We start from the raw sequence: 22,986 nt of genomic DNA, 5'->3' as shown, positions 1-22,986 counted from the left end.
TCTCACAAAGGATTGGGTTGTGTGCTTATGCAAGAGAGAAGGGTGGTTGCTTATGCTTCTCGGCAATTGAAGGTTCATGAGAAGAACTACCCTATACATGATCTTGAATTGGCAGTTGTGGTTTTTTCTTTAAAGATTTGGAGGCACTATCTTTATGGAGCTCAATTCCAAGTGTTCAACGATCATGTTAACCCTCGACAAGTGTAACCGAATCGTATCAAATAATAATAAATGGTAAGACGAAGTATCGTTTCCCAAAGGACTCACGGTCTAAACAGTTATGTGATTTGTTGATTAAATTAGACTTGTGAACAAAGTTTTGTAGATTTAAATGCAAATACTAAAAAGTAAATATGAATGCATGTATTGATCAATTGAACAAAAGAAGCAAAACGTGATTGAAATATATGGAATGATGATGTTGTTGGGGGTTTTCAATTCATCCTATCCACTCTCATGTATTATAGAATTCATCTTCTTCATTAATGTTAATGTCACTTTCTAATTTACCTTAAACCCAATGTCTTGGTAAAGAAAGCCTACTCCTAATCACTAGTTTAAAATGTCTTCTCTCCCTAGCAATTATTCATGCATTACATTCGTACAGAAGCTTAAAGGCAACCAATCCTCCTATCCCTATGTCTAGGCAATATTACTATTGGGACAATTTCTTCATGTCTAGATTTAACTATATGTGTCCATACAAATAAAATCAATGATCATGCAATTGAATGAGTTAAACAAAGCATGCATAGAGTATAGAAGAAAAACCCTAACAATTAATGAAAGAAAGCATATGGATTAAAGAACCAATTCAATACATGAGAGCTTCAAAGGATTACAGTGATTCCCCAACAACAACGAAGGTTTAGTTCACCATATTCATGGTGAAACTAGATGAAAAATAATGAAAGAATGAAAGATAGAACCCTAGAATTTGAAGAGTGGAGCTTGAGCATCCAAAATCCTCCTTCAAGGGGTGAAGAAAGTGTGATTTTGCTTCGTTCTGCCAAAAGATATTAACCCTAATTCGACTAAAGCCTTATATTGCTTCCTTTTATGAATCCAACTCCTTGCTACTTCACTTCTTTCATTCAATTCATCTTAAAACCTGCAAAAACAAGGAAAACCAAGCATAAAACCCATCCAAATCTCTTATTTCAAAAACATAAGCAAAAGCATGATTCCAAGCTAGTTTCTAAGTCATAAAGGTTGTTTTTTATGTCAAATTTAAGTATAAAAATAACAGTTTTTCAACTGTTATCAGATCACAAGAGTCTCAAGTATCTCTTTGATAAAAAAGAATTAAATATGAGGCAGCGAAGGTGGTTAGAGTTCTTGAAAGATTATGAGTTTGAACTCCTTTATCACCTAGGGAAGGCTAATGTGGTGGCTAATGCGTTGAGCAGAAAGGCAGTTCATTACTCGGCAATGATGATGAGAGAGTTAAGTCTGGTTGAGAGTTTTACAGACTTAAGGTTGCAGTTTGAATTGGAACCGAGCGGTATAAAGTTTTGCAATATCAAGTTGTCAAGTGATTTGTTGGACTAAATCAAATTGAAGCAATCAGCTGACGTTGACTTGAAAAAGATGAAAGGATTGATTGGTTCAGATCAAGGAAAGGATTTTAGATTAGGGACGGACGATCAGTCTGAAAGAACAATCCAGACACTTGAAGACTTGCTAAGAACGTGCGTCTTAGATCATTTGTGAGTTTGGGATGAAGTATTGCTGTTAGTTGAATTCACCTACAACAACAACTTTCAGTCCAACATTGGAATGACACCTTTCGAAGCTCTTTATGGAAGGAAATGTAGAACTCCACTATGTTGGTTTCAAGAGGGAGAAATAGTGTTAACTAGACCGGAAGTAATCCAACAGACGACTGAAAAGGTGAAGTTGATCCAAGATAGGTTGAAAACATTTCAGAGTAGGCAGAAGTCGTACGCTGATAGAAGAAGAAGACCTCTGGAGTTTGCTACAAGAGATCATGTTTTCCTTAGGCTGAATCCGACCACAGGTATTGGGAGAGTCGTTCGGCCTAAGAAGCTATCTCATAAGTTGATCGGTCCATACCAAATCTTAAAGCGTATAGGACCAATTTCCTATGAGATGGCTTTACCACCTCAACTATCCAACCTTAATCCAGTCTTCCATGTCTCTCAAATCAGAAAGTATGTAGCAGATCCTTCTCATGTGATGGAAGTAGAAGATGTTCAGATCAAAGAAGACCGTTCGGTTGAGTTGAAGCCTGTCAACATAGAAGGAAGCCAAACCAAACAACTCAGGGACAAAACCATCAATTTAGTTAAAGTAGTCTGGGACAAGAGGACAGAAGACTCTACCTGGGAATTGGAAGACGTCATAAGGGAGTTATATCCTCACCTGTTCTCTGGTAAGTTTAATTTTCGAGGACGAAAATGTTTGTAGTCAGGGAGAATGTCAGGACCCTTAAAGTCTGTGTTAGTGGAAGCCAGGTGTAGGTGCAAGGGTTCCTAAAATTCACAAAATGTAAGACAGGTGTAGGCTGTTGAGTGGACGATCAGTTTTGACGATAGTATATAAGCAAATTTTTCAAATGTTCGTGCCACTTTCTGCATGCACTCATTCTCTTCAACCTTCTGAGTTCTTCTTTTTCTCCTCCTTCTCTCTACAATTCTCTTCCTTCTTTCTACAAATTCTCACTTTCTTCCTCTTCCGATCATCAATCAGGCACGCCTGAGTCTTCCTGGTGTCAAGGGCTTCACTTTGCACCGATTAAGTTGAGGGTTTGAGCTGGTAAGTTCATTCTCTTCTTAGAACGGCTATTTTCTGGCACATGCAAGCCAAGTTTTTGGTTGCAAGAGTTTATTATCTCCTCTTATTAACCTTTGATCACATTTTTGGTCTGTTGTTTGGTTTTGTTTCATAAATCGGTGAACCATAGGTTTATAAGATTTGTAGTGGTGAGCTATTTACTACAACCGTGAGCGTTCGACTAAGTGAATAGGTAAGGGAAGCTTGTAATTTAATTATGATTCTATGTCTTGAATGGTTGCATGTTTGAATGATGTTCTGTTTAGTTATTTGGTTGATATGAACTATCGATGTTATTGTATGTTCATTTGTATGTGCTGATCAATTATAAATGGTGTGAACTGGGTAGGAATAGGGTTTGATCTTAAGTCTGCATTATTTTGAGAAATTCTGTAATTGTTGTCGAGCGTCATTAGTGACTGATAACAGTTGAAAAACTGTTATTTTCATGCTTAAAATTGACACAAAAAGCAACCTTTACACTTAGAAACTAGCTTGAAATCATGCTTTTATCCATATTTTCATAAATAAGAGAGCTGGACAGGTTTATGCTTGATTTCAGTGTTTTTGTGCAGGTTTTAAGGTGAATTTAGTGAAAGAAGTAAAGAAGGAGAGAGATGGAATCAGAAAAGTCAACCAGAAACCAGAAAAGTCAACCAGTCAACTAGAAAAGTCAATCAGTCAACCAAAAAGTCAACCAGTCAACCAGAATACGGAAAAAGTCAACCATATGAGTTTTGGGCCAGTTTTCTGCAATTTTATGATCTGTTTGGGCTTGGACCCGTTTTCTATTATTTTTATGTCCTATTTAAAGACCTAGATGTCTTAGGGTTTGGTATCTTTGGCAGAAACGAAGCAAACACTCTCTCTTCCACCCCTTTGAAGGAGGATCTTGGATGCTCAGGCTACCTCTTCACCTTTCTAGGGTTTTATCTTTCATTCTTTCATTATTGTTCATCTAGGTTCACCATGAATATGGTGAACTAAACCTTCTATGTTTGTTGGGGAATCAATGTAATCTTTTGAAGCTCTCATATATGGAATTTGTGCTTGCATCTTAATCTAAGATTTATGCTTTCTTTCATCATTAGTTAGGGTTTTTTCTCTTTGCTTAATGCTTGCTTTGTTTAACTCATTCAATGCATGATTATTGATTTTGTCGATACGGGAACGAACGGGGAAGTCTAGATCCGGGGAATTTCTCCCAATAAGTATATTGGTTGCCTTAAGCTCCTGTGCTAAATAAACTAATTATTAGGAATGCTAGGAATCGTATGAACTTGTAATTAGGGAGAAGCCTTCTTGAAAGGTAATTTAGAGAGTGGCATTAACAATGATGAATTGAATGTTGAATTCCTAAAATATATGAGAGTGGATAAGATGAATTTGATAAACCCCAACAACATATTCATTCATATAATCCATTGAAAGTGTTTGTATTTTGTTTTAGCCATTGATCAACCTCATGCATACATGTTTATTTTCGTCTTTTGCATAGTAAAATCCAATTATTTTGTTCTTAAGTCTTAGCTAATCAACAAATCATATAACTAAACTAGGCCGTGAGTCCTTTGGGAGAACGATACTTGGTCTTACCGAGTTTATTACTTGAAACGATTCGGTCATACTTGCCGATTGTTCAACAAGTTTGTGACATCATATTTTGGTGATCATAAATTTGTCCATCAGTGACCGTTCGGTTTTCTATTGGGCATTTGGTCTGGACTGGATTCTTCTTTTGTAAAGAATTTTAGTTAATGACCAATCGGTTTCCTATTAGAATACTTGAAAATGAGCGTTCGGTTTAAGTATAATTTCGTATTTCTTCTTAGTAATCAGCTTAGTTAAGATACTCGATATGACTTAAGTCTTAGATACTATACTTATCCTCAGTTGTAAATAAGTATTCGTGGTTATACAAGAGAATCTATTTATTCATTTTGTATAAGCTTAGTAGTGCTCGGTCTTGAACCAAGCGCTCGGTTTCAGTAGTGCTCGGTCTTAGTGAGCTTGATCTTGATCCAAGCGCTTGGTCTCGTCATAATACTCAATTATGTACTTGTATTTGAAACTAAGAGTGTTCGACCTAAGCTCGTAGTGTTCGGTCCTAGCTTTTAGGTTTCGGTTAAAAGCTTTTAGTATTCGTTCATGTCTAAATATAGGTGTTCTATAGTATTCAATAAATTCTTTGGGTTATATCTAGTAAAGACCATTCGGTCATAGCTTTTGATTAGTGAGAAAACGTTTAGCCTTATAATAAGTATTCGGTTCAACTAAAGTGTTTAGCCTGGTTATACCGTTCGGTCATGTTAGCTTTTGAGAAGTGTTCTTCCGGTTCGGCCTTGCTTATAGGAATGATGATATCTCTTTCGGTTTTGTTCAAGGATGGGATCTTATTTTATTGTTCGGTTTGACTATATTAATGATTAAGAATAATGACATTCAAAGTGTGATATGAATTGAATAAGTATGGATATGAAAGAGTATTCCAAGGAGGCATATCTCGTGGTTTGTTATTGAATGGTAAAGTATGAATGTGGTTATGCTTAGCTGGCGTTTATCCTGATATTATGTGATTACTCATTCTCAAGTAGAGAGGAGTAACTCATGTGTGAGAATGACAGGAGGTCATAGTCCATAAGGTGAACTTGCACTAGTGCAGAAAGGGCTTTAGATGTCTGTTCTTTTGGCTTTTTGACGTCCGACCTCCCCCCGACGTCTTTATGGGTGATGTAAGTCAGACGTCGGGAGGGAGGTCGGACGTCTATATAGGCGTCTGTTGTGTCAGCCCCGACGTCTTAATAGACGTCCGTTGTGTCAGCCTCGATGTCTTCATAGACGTCCGTTGTATCAGCCCCGATGTCTTCATAGACGTCTGTGGTGGTCATCCCCGACGTCTATGTAGACGTCCGAGGTGTATCCCCCGGCGTCCATATGACTGAACGGTTTTTGGGGTTGGACGTTGGTTTGTGCACTGCCAGACGTCTATAGACGTCAGTTAGTGCACTAACGAACATCTATTGGGTATTTTTTTTAAAAAAATTAATTTATTTTTCGAATAAAACCACACCTGAAAAGCAGAAAATTGTTCCAGAACAATATAGTATAATTATATATATATATATATATATATATATATATATATATATATATATATATATATATATATATATATATATATATATATATATATATATATATATATATATATATATATATATATATGCGTTTCATATAAAAAAAGTTCTGCTTAATGTAAAAAATAATCCACTGCCAAAACTATCAAAATATAAACTTAAACTAAAACTAAGCAATGTTCAACAACAAATAAAACTACTCCTAACTCCATCTTTGCAGAAGATAAGTTGTCCACTCCTGCCTTATCTGCCTAATTCTGTCCTTTGGTATAGGAGATGTACTCTTGAAGCGCTGGAAAATTGAAGAAAGATTCATTATGGTTTCATATATGTTTGAAGATGAATTTGATTTGTAATGTATTCAAGGTATACATCATTACCTCATTCCAGTCATCTGTAATGACAACTCAAATGATGGTGTTAATCCAACACATGACATAGAAGCCACATTCCCATGAATCTAGTTGCTGGTTACACTAAAATGACAAACTAAATAGTTAAGAATTTAGATCATTCAATAACTTAGAAAATGAATTAGAACTATAAATGACTTACAACCTTTCGATACAAAATTTGAACTAGTTGACCTCGAGATTTACCAATAACTCTGTACAGATTGAAAACACAAAGTAAAATTAATATAACTATATTTATCATAAAAGTTTAAGGTGAACATTAAATTCAAAGTCATTTTTGGAGAAACACTTACCCTTGAAGCATTGTTCTCAAGTCATTTTTCATCTTCCTGTGCAACGAACAAAACCATATAATTTTACATTGTTTGGGAATGATGACCATCAGCTACCAGTGCGACCTATCACGAAGGACAAATAGTTATTTAACTAATTAAGGAAACTTTAATAATGAACTTTTACATATAACAACACCTACCCATCAATGTATGGCACCAGGTATATGTCTCTTTTTGACTCATCCATCCATGTTTGCAAATAATGTTGTCTGTTTTCAAGTGTGTTACCAGAAGGTTGAATGGTCTGAGGTTCAACAAATCCGTACATGGAAGCCCGACCTTGGTCTACAACGATTGTGTCCATGTACCTAAAACAACAAAGTTAAGTTGTTAGAAACTATAGGAATCTAAATAAAAGTAATATGAAAGACAAAATTAACTATCTTACATGAACCACAGTTGAATGATGGAAATATTCAACATCATGTCTCCCCTAATAACCTCCAATGCATCAGGCAATGTGATATATACTGGCACAAGGGGGGGAAGACCAAATACTCTCAAATCCCAGTATAGTTCTAATGGTGCTTTCTTCAACCTGGGTAATCTTGTCATTAGCTTTGATAGAGGATCATCCTCTGCTTCAATCATGTCATCATCTTCATGTATGACTGTATCATGAATCAGCCGCTTTAGAGGACGTGTGAACTGAAGATAAAATTTCATCAAAGAGTTATCAACAAATATTTTTAAACTTCACATAGAAATACTAATAAAAAAGACATTATACCTGTGGAGTAGCGATGTGTGACATGATCAATGCTCTAGGCCATGCTATAAATGATCCTATGGCCTCCCCCACAAAATTAATTTCTGGAGTGGGTACAAGCACCTGAGCCTGGGGATCTCGAATCTCGTCAATCGTCACACACACGTGGTGGGGTAATATGGGAACACCATGAATAGTCTGCCCTTCCTCAAGCACTCGTCCCACAGCCACAATGCGTGGGGATCCCCATCAACCAACAACTCATATTGACCGCTATACTGAGTAGGTTCTACAGCAGAGCATGATCCTCTAGTGCTGACACGAGGTGGTGTGGGAGTTTCAACGGGGGCGAAGTTGCCTTGCGTCATGGAATGCAGCTTATCTTCAAGCGCTCTTTGTATTTCTTTTTGTTCTTGTAGTTGCTCCATGAATCGTTGCTCCATTGATCTCATGCTTTGGTTGAGTCTTTCCTCCCACTAAAGATCCATCTGCCTCAGTGCCTCCTGACTCATTGATTGAGTGGTTTTCTGTGTAGGGCCAAAGTAGTCACGAAGACCAATCGCCCCAAGAACTCCAAGTACACGTCCTGGGTGCTCAGGCTTTCCAATGGTCGTTGTTAGAATGTCGTCCCTACCTTGGCCAGCAAATGTTCACTGATTCTGCTGCTCAACCAACTCATCTTGCACATAAAAAACCAAGTTACTTAGAAGACATGCATTCATAGATACACAATCAAACAATGTTTAGAATTTGAACTTACAATTCTTTGTGAGATCAAGGCAGCTGAGGAAGATGTCATGTTCCCATCAGATTTAGTCTGAGCAGCCTTCCACAGCTCGTACCTAGCAGGTGCAGGTGCAAGGTCCGGCGACTCCAGTCCCAAGGCATCCGCTCTAGACTTTCTAATTTTCTTTTCCAGTTTTGCATAACCACCTCGTGATAAGAAGTGTGGTGCATCGTTTAGCTTTTGTCTTTCTTGGGCGGCTAACCTTTTACCCTATGAAACCATGTATATAAATAAGTGTAAAATCATAAGAACTCAATGAAAGACTTTTCAGATGTTAAGAAACATACCTTCCATTCGTCAGACTCTCTAGATGCACGAAATTGTATCAACTCCTCCTCTGTGAAGGTATAATGCTGACATGGATTTTCATGTTGCAAGTCTTGCCGTATTTGATTAAGACAACGAACACAAGGACAAAAATATGTCCCGTTCACACACTTAGCATTTTGTTCAACGTATTGCAAGAACTTCGAAACACCCTTATCATATTCTTCACTAATGCGACATTCATTCATCCAGCTTCGATCCATACTATGTTCGTAAAATCATCAATATAAGTTTTTTAACTCTCACAAGGTTAGGCCCTATCCATTCAAAAAAAATTATTTTTAATAATTTGCTAAGACATGCGCAAAGAAGTCTACATCATAAAATTGATAAGATTTCGGCATTCGCATTGGTCTCCGAAATACACGAAATGAGAGTAGTCAAGGATGACCACAATCAAATATGCATCCGGAGAACAACACAAATACTGAACCGAAATTTTATCAATCTTATCCATAAACTCCAACTTACATGCTATTGCAAATTATGAAAAATAATTTTCTCAAACTATCCAATCGGACAATTCAAATTTAATACAAACGATTAAAAGATTAATCGTTTGTATTAAATTTCAAACGGGAACTAAGTTTCACTCAATAATTTGATACTTATAATCTAACATGTCAATTATAATAACACAACTAATACATGCATATTCAAAAGGAAATAACACATGCAGACCATAAAGTCAAAAACATGCATACACAAAACCCAATAACATGCATACAAAAAAATTATCAACAAAGAAGCTAACCTTTTTAGCAGATTCCAAATCAAATGGAGGGAAAAGGAGGAGTGCACGACCTAAAACGTAGGCCAAAAACCGTCAAAAACTTCGCCCAAGAACACGCAAGAAACTGCACCAAAACGCATCGAAAACGATTTTTAATCGGTTCAAATCAAAGATATTTCATCACAGAATAATTTAATCGGTTCAAAAGTAAATTTAAACGGTCCAAAAGAGAGAAACCGCACTTGAAAATGCAATGTCGTAGAGAGAATTCGTGGGGAAGACGATGAACAGTGAGCGTAACTTCTCGCGGGTTCGTGTAATTGGTATAAATGGAATTAGACATCCGTTATGAGTGTGCCCCAACGTTTATAATATTATAGACGTCGGGGCCATAACTAATATGATGTCTTCTGGATTTAAATATTCATATTCGCGGGGAGGGGGGGTTTAGACGTCCGTTAGAGGGGCCCCGACGTCTATAATATTATAGACATCGGGGCCCCCCACAACGGACGTTTAAGTGGCTGAAAAATATAACTCTTCAACTACCCTGTCAGCCCGTTAAACGTCCGTTGTGGGGGGGGACGGACGTCTATAATATTATAGACGTCGGGGCCCCTCTAACGGATGTTTAAGTGGCTGGAAAAGTTAACTCTTCAACTACCCTCTTTCAGCAACATAAACGTCCGTTGTGGGGGGACGGACGTCTATAATATTATAGACGTTGGGGCCCTCTAACGGACGTTTAAGTGGCTGAAAAAGTTAACTCTTCAACTACCCTGTCAGCAAGATAAACGTCCGTTGTGGGGGGGCTTCGACGTCTATAATATTATAGACGTCGGGGCCCCCCACAACGGACGTCTAGAGTACCACTTATTTACGAATATGCCACCGGTCAATTATTTACGTTGGTGTTTTCATGGACGGATGTCTATTGGCTGACGTTAAAGGCTAATTCTGCACTAGTGTTAGGCGAGGTATAACGGACTAACCTCAAGTGGCAGCTGTTGAGGGAATCCCAACTACTACACCATCTGGGTGCACAAACGTCGTAGCTACATAATTCATACAGTCTGGACAGTTAGAGTAAAAATGGTCGATCATTGCATGTAAATTGTTGTTAATATTTTATGAAATTGCATGTGTGATGATTTTATGATATACGTGAATCTGTTCGGTTTTTATGATTAATTAAATTATATAAGCTTACCCTACTTTCCTGTCTTGTCTTTGTTGTTCGTTCTGTCATACTTCCTATTGCAATGCCTATGGATGTGAGCAGAAGTGGACGAGGGTTCGCTGGAAGAAGCTTTGGAAGGAGAGAATAATGAAGCTGGACCCTAGGACCGTTCGGTCAATAAAATTAGTAGTATTTTGGTATAGCCGTTCAGTTTAAGCTTGAAATTTTGGAACCGTTCGGTTTATTATTACATTTTGCACTAGACCTTGTATTTCACTGTAAAGTCTTAAATATTTCAGTATTTTAGGTTACCTAGAACTCGTATTGTAAATCTTTTAACTGTCCTATCATATTATTATATGTTAACTCCTTTATATAGTTTTAAGCTATATTTCTGGGATGTTACATAATTCTTCTGTAAATGTTTTTTGATATTCTGAACTTTGTTGTCTCTAGTTACATAAATTAAGGTGAAATCCTAATAAATGGACTATTATACATATTATGTGTGAGATGAAAAATCCATATTTCTAATAGCATATGTAATATATATTCCTATTATTTAACTTTAACAAAAGAAAACATCCACATATGTTAATAAAATATTATTTCTATAACAAATATGTATCCATTTTTTTTCTTTTTGTTTTAGCACCACCATTAATCTTTTGTTTTATACATTATAAAGCATGAACTAATATATTTATTATTCTATAAAAACACTATCGTATAAATAAAAATTCTCATACCAACAAATATTATTATGCATAAGATAATTCTGAATGCAAAATAAAATATAGAATTGGTCAACTCCTAATTCATGCTTAGCACACAAAATCTCCTTTAAATGTTAAAGTAATAGTCAGTAAGTGTTCTAGGTGAAAATTAAAGTCTTAAATTTTCTTGCTAACAATTTCTAACCAACTGGGTTACAAACACTGTTTGATCATAGTTCAATTTTAATAATATTAAGAAGAGTTTCACCTTATTTATTTATTCTACTAAACTTAAAATTATATTTAATTGAGTCTTACACAGTGTCAACCTAGTTCTTAGGTCTTCTTGGCCAGCCCTTCTTGCTCCTCACATTGTGAATTATGTCACGTCCACTCTTAAATTTTTCAAGCATGGTAATTTCGAGCCAGAACATTAAGCCCAACCTTAACAAGCATAGTTTCTTCATAAAAATCGTAAAAAATAGCAAAAGTTGCCACAAATCACGGAATTCATAAGTTCATCTTAACTTGGATTTAAAATTAATTTATGGGATTCTCATTTTTAACTTTTTACATTCTTCAATTTCAAGTAATCAATGTCATTTAAGATTCACAATTTAGTCTTTGTCATTTATTTATAAGGTCCAATAGGTTTGATTCTTTTTATTCTATTACCCCGTCTCTTTTCTACAAATTATTGCCAATTTTCATACTCCTTTACATAATGGTTCTTAGACTTATATTCACAATTATTTCCTTTTCAATTTCCAAACTAAGATTCAACTAATTTTTATCTTTACGAATCAATTCCTCTAACTTTTGTTTTAATATTGCATTTTTTATTTATTTTCTTATGTTCTCTTGGATCAATTATTAATTATTTACTTCAATTTTTACTATTGATTTAATTATTTGTATGAATTTTTTTACATATTAAGATTAATATTTTCAAAAAAATTTATAAGAGTTACCTTTATTAGTAATATTTTTGATCTTGCAAAGCCGAAATATATTTACTAGTCTCCGTAAGAAACACACACTCCTCAATCTTCTACTTCATTAGTGTAAGTCTAAGATGTACCTCTTATGAACTCTTCAACGGTTGAACATCCAAGATGCCTACAAAGATACTTTAACGCTCAAGTTAGGTATGTGCTAAGACAATAATAAATGTTAAAATGAATAAGTAAAAATTATCTCGTGAACAGTTTACCTGGATGGACCTAGATGAATAAGTAAAAATTTATAAGAGTTACCTTTATTAGTAATGTTTTTGATCTTGCAAAGCCGAAATATATTTACTAGTCTCCGTAAGAAACACTCCTCAATCTTGTACTTCATTAGTGTAAGTCTAAGATGTACCTCCTATGAACTCTTCAATGGTTGAACATCCAAGATGCCTACAAAGATACTTTAACGCTCAAGTTAGGTATGTGCTAAGACAATAATAAATGTTAAAATGAATAAGTAAAAATTATCTCGTGAACAGTTTACCTGGATGGACCTGGATGAATAAGTAAAAATTAACGCTCAAGTTGGATACCTTTCTTAGACAATTTAGGGTTTTGCTAATGCATTTTATTCTCTAATCCTTTTATCAGACATACTAACCTTTCTTTGAGAATCCAACATGGTCAAGGTATGCGTTGCTACTACAACCGAGATGTTCATGTCGATAGAATGTCATGGCGGGTCGATGACATCATTTCAATCCTAACACAATTTTAATGAATTATATGTTGACACTTTCTTTTATTATAATAGGTTATATATTCTTGAATTATAATTCATTTTAAAAGTAATTTATTAAAAATTTTGTTTTAAAATAAAAATTTTAAACAAAAAAAGAAACTATTGGGTGCAATTAAGGCTTTTTCCACATCCAATGAAGGTATTAGAAGAAACTACATGGTGTAAGAAAGTAATAGTATTATCCTTGATAACTTCATTATACTACAAATAGACACTCAAGGGTTGTTACACTATGAACCTAAACTATTTAAAATCACTCAACCGAGCTAGAGTTTAAAATTATGTTCTTTAAAGTTCACATATTATTGGTAGAGGCATTGCATTGCAACAAATAAAAGGTATTTTGTTAAATTTACAAGTTAGAAATAAATAAGATAACACAAGAAAATAAAAGAGTTAATTGGATATTCTTATTTCCTATGTAAGAGTTACAAAATCTCTATATGTAAAAGTGTCAAAGAAATGTGAAAAATTATTGAAGTTATCTATGAGGCCACAAATGATGTCAAAGGAACTAAAAAAACACTCTAATCCAAGAGTATAAAATGTTCTAACGCAACAAAGAGAAAATATTTATGATGTGCACAAGAAATTCATTCACATCATCAACCATCTTGTAGATCTAGGTAAAAGTTTTGACCAATGAATTAAATATAAAAATTGTGTAACTTTCTCAATTTCTTACTCTCTTTACTCTATCATTGTTTTGCAAGATTAAATTTTTATAAACTTTCCAAAGATCTAATACTATGATATTAGCAAACAAAGCTTAAAATAAACCTAAGATTTATTAAAAACAAGTTTTGAATAGCTCAAAAGTTTTGAAAATAAAATTTTTCACGTTAAAACAATTCACCCCTCGTCTTAATTTCGTTATATCATTGCCTACAAATAATGCAGTGGTGAAACAGCTTATTCCTTTTTTTAGAGAAAGAAAGTTCTTTTTCAACACACTTGTTAAGAATCAAGATAAAGATTCAAAAAGGTGCCGTTCTTTGAGTGTCTGTCCTGTTAAGAAACCAACAGTTGAACTACAACTAAATAGAAAACCAACAGTTGAACTACAACTAAATAGAAAACCAATAATCCTTAAGAAAAACCTTTGAATCATTGACCATGTTCTATGAATACTGGAAATAAGGCATGGTAAAATTGAATGCCACTCTGAAGAATTAACCTTCCAGCCTCCAGGTGCATTTTAGTTATTGAGAGGGTTGAGGCTGAAGATCATCACTTGGAAATCTTTGCAGCCAGTTCTCTCACCAGCTTAGCAGCTACCATGGCAGTCATTCCATCGACAGTATCACGTTGAGGGTTTAATTCGACCACGTCTCCGGCGACAACATCACCTTGAAGATTGTGCAGGATGTTGAGAACATCACGGAAAGAAAGACCTCCTGGCTCTATGTGAGACACTCCAGGAGCAAAGGCTGGATCTAGACAATCCACATCTATTGAGATGTATACACCTTTAACACCTTCCCCTAGTTTCTGCAAAAGAAAATCCCCAGGTTTACATATCACAAAAGCACCAAATCTCAGAACAAAAGATATTAAATTCCATCAGACACAACTTTTTTGCTTCAACAGAATCTCATTCCCTTCCCTGCTGAAACAAATGCATTCATAGGATACAGAAATGCAGAAAAGTCAACTCTCCAATGATAGTTATGACTTTTTATCATCAAATAAAAAGTAGTTCAGCCAAGTAAAATGATTGAAATTTCTTATATTCAAAGACATTTCAGAGACAATGTCAACAGATATCCTTGCTCATTTGCACAACACAATTTGATTCCGGTCCAAAGGTTTCTCTAAAAAACTTCTATAATTTTCAGATGTTTCCAAAAGTTGACTGTTAAGGAAATATCATTATAGAGTATTTGATAGGTTATAGGGTGATAGAGCATAATGGGTAATGGGTTTAGGATAGAAGGTAGAGGAATTGTATAAATAGGACTCTGTTATGTTGTCAGAGGGGGTTTTTTGAATATTCTTTCGTAAATCTAGACTTTGGCCAAAAGAGGGGGAATAGGCCTCCGTTAAGGCTAAGAAGGGGATTAGGCCTGGTAGGAGAAAGCCAAGAATCGTTCATGGGATGGTTTGAAGGAAGCCCTGGTGATAAGGTTTGGAACCATGCTTGAGCGTTTGGCGGCATCGAAAGAGACGGGGACGGTGGAAGAGTATGTACAAGTCTTCAAGAAATTTGCGGGTCGAACGAAGAGGGTGCCAAACGAACAACTGTTAAATTGCAAGAGGACATCCGAAATCAAGTCCAACGGCATGAACTGCAGGACTTGATGGTGGCGATGCGGATCGCAAGGGATGCTGAAGAATTCCAGGGAGGCGAAAAGGTAGAGAACGGGAGCGGGATAGAAGACGAGTCATATTGGAGACCAACGAGCGGTGAGGTGACACAGTCCGAGACCAATCGCTATAACCCAGGCCGATCGGGAGTAGCCGAGTGGTCCGAGGCCATTGAAGACCAGTCGTATTGGGGACGAACGAGCGGAGAGGGGACACTGTCCGAGGCCAATCGCTATGACCCAGGCCGATCAGGAAGTCGTCGAACGGTCTGAGGCCAATCACCTAGGCAGATCGGTTGTCGCCGAGCGGTCCGAGGCCAATCACCCAGGCAGATCGGGAGTTGCCGAGCGGTCCGAGGCCAATCACTCAGGCAGATCGGGAGCCACTGAGAGTGTGGAGTCAGTACTGAACACCCGGAATCTGCCGGATCTAAACAGGAGAGGACAGCTAGATCCGAACAGGAGAGGACTACCAGATTCGCACGGAAGAGAACTGCTGGACCCGAACGGGAGAGAACCGCCGAATCCAAATGGGAGAGGACGGCCGGAACCGAACGGTCTTACCGTTACAATCAAAGGTCGGACGATCTTATAGTCAAAACGGTCTCTCAGTCATTGGCGGAACGGTCTTACAATTAGAATGAAGGCTTGGGGAGGGAAAGGTGGATGGAAGAACCAATGCCCTAGAGAGAAGGAGGGATTCTGTGAAGAGGTGGACCAACGAAAAAAAAAGGGCCTTGTCGTTCTTGATACAGCCGCAGAGGGGAGAGAGTTGTTTGAAGCATTGAAAGACATCGAAGACCATTTCCTCAGGGTTTATGATTCTGGAAAAGAGGTGACCAGAATGTTGGAAGCTAATAAAATCCAAGAAGAATGGAAGTCATTGGAGGAGGAATTGCCACCACCCAAACCTCCAGACCTGAATTGGAGGGCAATTGCCAGAGGGTTCCCTTCATATGATAACAAGATGATGAAGAGGAGTCAAGAGACTAAGCTTTTCGGTTCCAACCTTGAGGTCAAGGTTGTTCGGCAGCGGGGTGTAATGATAAGTTATAGGGTGTAGGGCATAGCATAATGGGTAATGGGTTTAAGATGGGTTTAGGATAGAAGGCAGAGGAATTGTATAAATAGGACTCTGTTATGTTGTCAGAGAGGTTTTTGAATATTCTTTTGTAAATCTGGACTTTGGCCAGAAGAGGGGGATTAGGCCTCTGTTAGGACTAAGAGGGGGATTAGCCTTCATTAGCGCTATCTGTGTATTTTCTTTAAGTATCAATAACAGAAACCCATTCTTTCATTGTTCTTTTGCTTAATGTGAGTGTTGATAGTTAGGTTTCAGACCCAGGAACCTAACAGTATTGATTAGTGAATCATTCTAACATGTATGACTATGCCTTGACACCTACCAGGTAGTCAACATGGATATAATATGTAAGGTTTATAATTCATGCTTGATAGATGAAGAGAGATATGAATTAATGTGTAGGTGTGTTTGTGTTGTATAAAAGAGGTAAAGAGCGATAGAAAGACCAGATTTTCTAAGAAGTGACGATCTCTTGAAAATGTCCGCATTTCATATTGCTCAACTCCAAATTTTTTGGCTTGTGCACGCCCTTCAGCTGTTATTGATCTTATACCAACCTGATATAGATTAACGAGTTAAAAACAATATGAAGAATACTAATGTGTCACGCACAACATAGATGAATGAAATATTTACTATCATTCATGAGGAAAATTGCATCAACTTAACTATCCAAACAAATTAACAAAAAAATGTGCAGACTAAGATGTAAGTCAAAGATTTATCAGATAAATTCACTCCAAGAGAATAAATCATTTTGAGAGCATGGTTGAATATAATGAAGTAATTTCAGCAAAGCATGTTTTGCTTTGTAAAAGGTTCTAAGGAATTCAACTAACAGTTCTATTAACTTTGTGGACAAGTTACACACTGTTTCAGATAATGAATAATAGATCATAACTGTGCAAAAACGAATCATAAAATGGGAATTAGATTCCTTCATTTGTGAAATCAGATACGTGAAGGATTAGCCACATCATCCATATGTCCTACACCTAAATTGGTTGTCCTCTTTCAAGGGTTCCAGATGATTACATCCTGAGTCCTGATCAAGTTATATTTAACTTCTAAACAAAATCCCACCTATTCTATGAAAAATAATCAGCCAAAATGCACAAATTAACAGAATATAAAGGCTAAATGAGATTTAAGTTATTGCAATGTATTAACAAATTAAACCATTTATATTACAAACAAATCTGCAAACATCAAATAATTGCCTGCAAAAGTCGTCGAACATAGTCGCCCTCCATGACTCGAGCAAAAGAAGAAGCATGTGAATAAATGTTTCCTTCAAAGGCATCATAGTTATCAGGATGCGCATCAAGATGAAGAACATCAACAGGTCCTCCAAGCTTCTCAGAGACAGCTCGGATAACTGGAAATGATATTGAGTGATCACCACCTAAAACTAAGGGGCGTAATGGATCCTGTAATAATGTAGACACTATGAGAATTAAACAAAGCGAAGTTCAAAGAGAATATTATCAGATAACAGAATATGAGAAAAATATGAAAATTCAAAGTAGATTTGATGGAAAGAATGCTATTATTTTCACAAAAAAGCACCAAAAACAAGTCAATTTTTTGGATAAACAAATCCAATATAAAATAAAAGGACCTTCAAAGATTTTCTCTTGTCATGTTACACATGGATCCTTCCTTACTCACGTTCAACAATTGCCAAGAAGCCACTCTTCATTTCAGAAAATCAGGATTGAAAACCAGAGTATCTAGCTCCCTTTAAAATGAAGTTTTCTCTTACCAATATATTACATTGATCAAACAATCCTTAATGACAGTATGCTTTCAAAACTAATGCCAGTATCAAACCTAAAAGATACGACAATAGTTTATAATTAGTTACACCTGCATTCACACTACGAATGACCAGCTTATAGAAACGACTGTAGCATGTAGAAAAGGGAGTGTCAATTATCCTCTACTCAATTCCCTAATTATAGTTTAATTAATTACAAATTTCTCACGACAAAAAATTGATAACATGAACAAAAGACCAACAGAAGCATAAAAAACCATTACTTAAAGAGTAGGGGGAGATGCAATCAAGCTACCAACAAAAAATAATCTGATACTAGAAAAATAAAACACTTCAAATAGTTTTTCATTTCCTCACTGTTTCAACACTTTATCGGGTGTAAATCACTATCATTTAAAATAATAAGGAAATACGAACCAAAAACAAAGAAATGACATATACTGCAAGTTGTGGGTCGTGTGATTTAATAATTCCAAATAATGTGACAGCATTCAAAGCACAAGTTCACAAATTTAAAATTTACCTCATCCATCACTAACTTCACTGATTCACCAATTACATTCATTAATCTGTGATCATCTACCCCACAATCTCGAATTTCTTGAATTGGGACATCACCAACATCAGTAAGAACCCGTGCATCTTGTAACTCCTTGCCTGCATAATAAGAATTGTCATATTATAAGCTACTTATTATCAAAATTTACCAGTAATTGCAGGCCAAAAACGATAATAATGAGGGCACTGCGAAGTAAAATTGTCAGTGATCTATATCCCATGAAATAAGTTGCCTCCATGGACACTGTAGATTCACAAACAAAGGATAACTAGATACAGGTTGAGCAGGCATCTTACACAACTCCATGCTATTCTAGGAGAATACAACCAAAAGAGAAGGGAGGTAACAGAAATCCAAACAACATAAAATGCCAGAATTTTTAACAACGTAAGAAATAACATCCATTATTTCAATTTCCAATTGGATATTAGTTTAAATCTTCTACTAAGATAACTTGATGCAAATAACCAATTACCATTTGAGTGAGTTTACAATGCAAACTTTAGCCTGTGCTAAAACCAAAAACAATTCCAAAGATTTCTGCTATCCAAAGAAAACGATATGACTATACCTTCTTCAGTTGTTGAGTTTGTGCTACCACACCAAATGGCTTCCCTAATGCGAGGAGGTGCAAATGCAGGTCCTTGTAGGAATGATGAATTATGTCCCAAAGGAACTCCAAGAAGAGTTGAAGTTGCTTTAGCACCTCCCAAAGCACGCACAAGTTCTCCCTGGAGAAAAAGAGAACAATTGCATTCACATTACTTTCATGCACAGCTCAAAATCACTGAAATAAAATATAAAATTGTGGGACAAAAGAAACAACACTAAACAAACACAAATTCAGGAAAGAAGGATAAAAATAAATATGACATGCCTTTAGCTTTGCTCTTTCTCGAATAAGTGTAAGTGAAGCATCTATGACACCACTTTGGCCTTTCTCTAGCATAGCAGCAGATACTTTTGCTGCATTTAGTGCTGGCATGTAATGGATGCCTCTGCGTACTATATTCGACATCTCTGTGTCAAACAAATAAAACAATTAATATATATTTAGAGGCCAAGCATATATGTAAATTTTACTCATTACATACAAATGGATTTTTCTATTGAAGAGAAGTGAACAGAGAAATTTGCAAATGTCAATGCAGACTTTAGAGTATCAGTGCCAATGACACTATACACATCCAGTATACAGAAATCCGTAGATCAAGGGACCATTCGGTTTTAGAGAACATTTTTAATTGCAATTTCAGTAAAATAAAATATAACACCTTATTTTCACTTTACTTTTTGTTCTCAAAAGTTTGTATACGAGACAAAAAAACAGACAACTTATTAATAAGTTATGTTACTTGTACAAACTTTTGAACATGGGAAACAAAGTGAAAACGTGGTGAAATTTATGCAATTAAAGGTGAAATCAAATAACAACAGAAAACATTTTCCCTGATCAAACCTCTTCTCAACCTAAAGTCCTAAACCCACAAACACAGACATGTGACTTAAACCACTGGCATACATCAGGGAATCTATTCAACATCAATGTTGATCAGAATGCTTTCCTTTTATTCTTTCTCCGTTAATTATTAAAATCAAACATATTACTTATTTAGTTGTTGACATTTATACTACACATGTAGCAGCAGGAAAATACACTAAAAAATGAACAATACAGGGAAGGAAAAATGATTAATTACATATGAATCATGTCTTCAAGCAATACATATGAAACCAACATGTAGAAACAAGAAGTATTAGCAATATGATTTAGAAAAATATTCTTTTTGCTTTGTTGATGCAGTATATTGATTATAGAAAATCATAGGCTTTCAATTGCAATTGTGATAAAAATTCATGTATGTACGAGAGCCAAGAGTTTTATATACAAGTACTCAAAATTTCTTTAACTTGAACTCTTCTTCCAGTAGAGTACAGGAATTCAAACTCCAACGTATGTAAGTATTCTTCAAGATTTACATGACATCATTAGATTTTTGTACGCATCATGTAGGAATTTTTCTCACAGAGAATCCTATAAACTTAGCCTTCAACAATAAAACCATTCATCTGACCCAGGATTTGATTCAACTTGAACAAGGACTGACGCCTTTCCAAGTGAGGGTTGTTTCAAAAGAAGATGTGGGAGGTGTTCCAATAACAGACAAGAATGAGTGTACAAAGAACATAGGAAGCCTAAAAATGAGATTTTTAAAGGGTATCTGAATCTGACTTTTCTCACAAACAGAATAAACATGGCTCGACAATGATCAACAAGTAAGTTCCATTGTCTGTTCTCTTACAGTGTCACACTTTTTCAAGGAGACCTAAAACTAGGGTTGTTGTTAAGGGTATCAGAATCTGAGTTAGTTCCAAACATAATAAACATGACCTGACAATGATCTATGAAAGAAAGTCTCAGTGCTTGCTCACTGACATGAACATGGTACCACACATTATACAAAAAAAATAACAACGAATCAACAATTGAAGGCTTTATCTTTTTTTTTTCATTTATTCAAAGTAAAGTGCTCCTAAGTCTTACATATATATATATATATATATATAAATGGGAACAAAAGAAAATTATGTTGGTACATAATGAGGGATTGAATATAGTTAGGGCTGATAAAAGAGAAAAGAAGAAGAAAAAGAAGAAGAAGAAGACGCTCACCGTTATTGAAGAAGATGAAGTGTAGTTTTAGTTTGAGAAGGTTTGATTTTTGCTAAATAGAGTGAAATTGTGATGTGTTCTTTCCCAGGTTGTGTTTTGTTTTGTGTGCACACACCAAACCAAATCTGCCAAATCACTACCAATGTTCTTGCATCAGTGGAATGATAAAGTGTATTTATTATTGTATAGAAAGATGTAAAAGCATGGGCAATAGCATGTGTTTTCATCACTATTTATTTATAAAATAATTATCATATGTGATATTTATGTACGACTTATTAACTTTACATAGTTTTATTCTTTTGGAGAAAAAAAAAATAGAGTTAAGAACATTTTTTAAGAAAATTCTTAAAAATAACATTATTTTATGTAGATAAAAAAGTGGCCAGAAGAAAGATTAAGTAAGCCAACTTTTAAATATAAGAATACATCCAGTTTGGCTTTTATATACAAATATTTTTAAATATCACTTTCATTTCATGCAGTATTATTCACGATAAAAAAATAAACTTTATAACTATTTGAAAAAATATTTTAAATAGTTGCCCAAATTTGTAATTGTAATTACTTTTTTGTAAAATATTATAACTAGTATTATAACCCGTGAATTGCACGGGATTTACAAAAAAGAAAGAATATATTTAATAAATTTAGATTTATGAAAATATAATTAAAATTTAATATAAATATTTTATTTATTTAAATAATAATATTTTTATTATATTTAAGTTGTTTATACATTCTTTTAATAAAATATATTTTATTATTTAATTGTTTAAAATAATATATGATAATTGAGTTAATCAAATTAAAAAATTCAAATTTAGATAAAGTAATAATTAATAATTTTACATGTTATTAACTATTCTATTTCATCACATTAAAATAAACAAGTTTTACAAATTTAAATTAAATTTAGTAATAAATAAAAACTTGTTATAATTGGAACAATTAAATAATTTTAAATGTTATATTTCTATTTTTTTTCTTAATAAAAAAGGAAAAGAAAAACTTAAATTATAACTGAAAGGAGTACACTTCTTTTTTTATATTTATAATATTTATAATTTACAATTCTCTCACTTAATTTCGTTGCATCAATTACAACCAATTAAAACAATTTGAGATGTGTATTTGATTAATGACTTTGAAATATTAACAAAATGGCATTGGTTGATACCTAAATAAAAAAAAGTTATATAAAACAAAAATGATGTCTTTTATTGCTTTTACTCTAAAAGTAACCACATCTAATTGACTACAAGTAAATGCAAAATATAAGTTTAATTTTAGAAAGTGTAATAATATTATTAACATTATATTTTTTAATAATAATAATAAATAATATTAATATTATTAACATTAATAATTCAAGAAAATTACAACATAATTAATATTTAAATTAATAATAATAATAAAATAAATTAATAAATAAAGAAATTAAAATAAAATATAACAGTTGATTATAATTATAATAATATTATTAATAGTAATAATAACACTAATAACTGAAAAGAAATGTTAAAATGAAATATAATTATTGAATATAATAATAATAATAAGAAATGATAGTTATATTAAAAATTAAGGAAGAGATAATGCGAATGGACTCTTAATGATAAAACATAACAATAATTATATCATCATGCTTAGTTATATTACTTCACATAACAATAATTATATCATCATGCAGTA

At 34.5% G+C, this 22,986-nt stretch overlaps 2 protein-coding genes across 2 annotated transcripts; one reads left to right on the top strand and one right to left on the bottom strand.

Moving 5' to 3' along the window:
* The first annotated feature begins 1,779 nt into the window (after nt 1-1,779).
* On the top strand, nt 1,780-2,430 carry LOC148191084 (uncharacterized). The gene has a single exon (XM_088101278.1). The coding sequence runs from the start codon at nt 1,780-1,782 to the stop codon at nt 2,428-2,430; it is 651 nt and encodes a 216-aa protein (XP_087957404.1).
* Nucleotides 2,431-13,858: 11,428 nt separating this feature from the next.
* On the bottom strand, nt 13,859-21,453 carry ARGAH1 (arginase). Its single transcript, XM_088102509.1, has 7 exons — nt 21,292-21,453; nt 19,495-19,637; nt 19,189-19,348; nt 18,582-18,715; nt 17,499-17,708; nt 16,725-16,835; nt 13,859-14,379 (listed from the first exon to the last, which is right to left on the bottom strand). Exons 2-7 carry the CDS (start codon nt 19,633-19,635, stop codon nt 14,119-14,121), a joined length of 1,017 nt encoding a protein of 338 aa, XP_087958635.1. The 5' UTR covers nt 19,636-19,637; nt 21,292-21,453; the 3' UTR covers nt 13,859-14,118.
* Nucleotides 21,454-22,986: the final 1,533 nt, after the last annotated feature.

The sequence above is a fragment of the Vigna umbellata genome, chromosome 11 (genome assembly GCF_029865625.1).
Source record: "Vigna umbellata cultivar VRB3 chromosome 11, Vumbellata_1.0, whole genome shotgun sequence".
Taxonomy (NCBI): Eukaryota; Viridiplantae; Streptophyta; class Magnoliopsida; order Fabales; family Fabaceae; genus Vigna; species Vigna umbellata.
The sequence above is the reverse complement of the archived record's forward strand: the minus strand, read 5'-3'. Positions and strand labels throughout refer to the sequence as shown.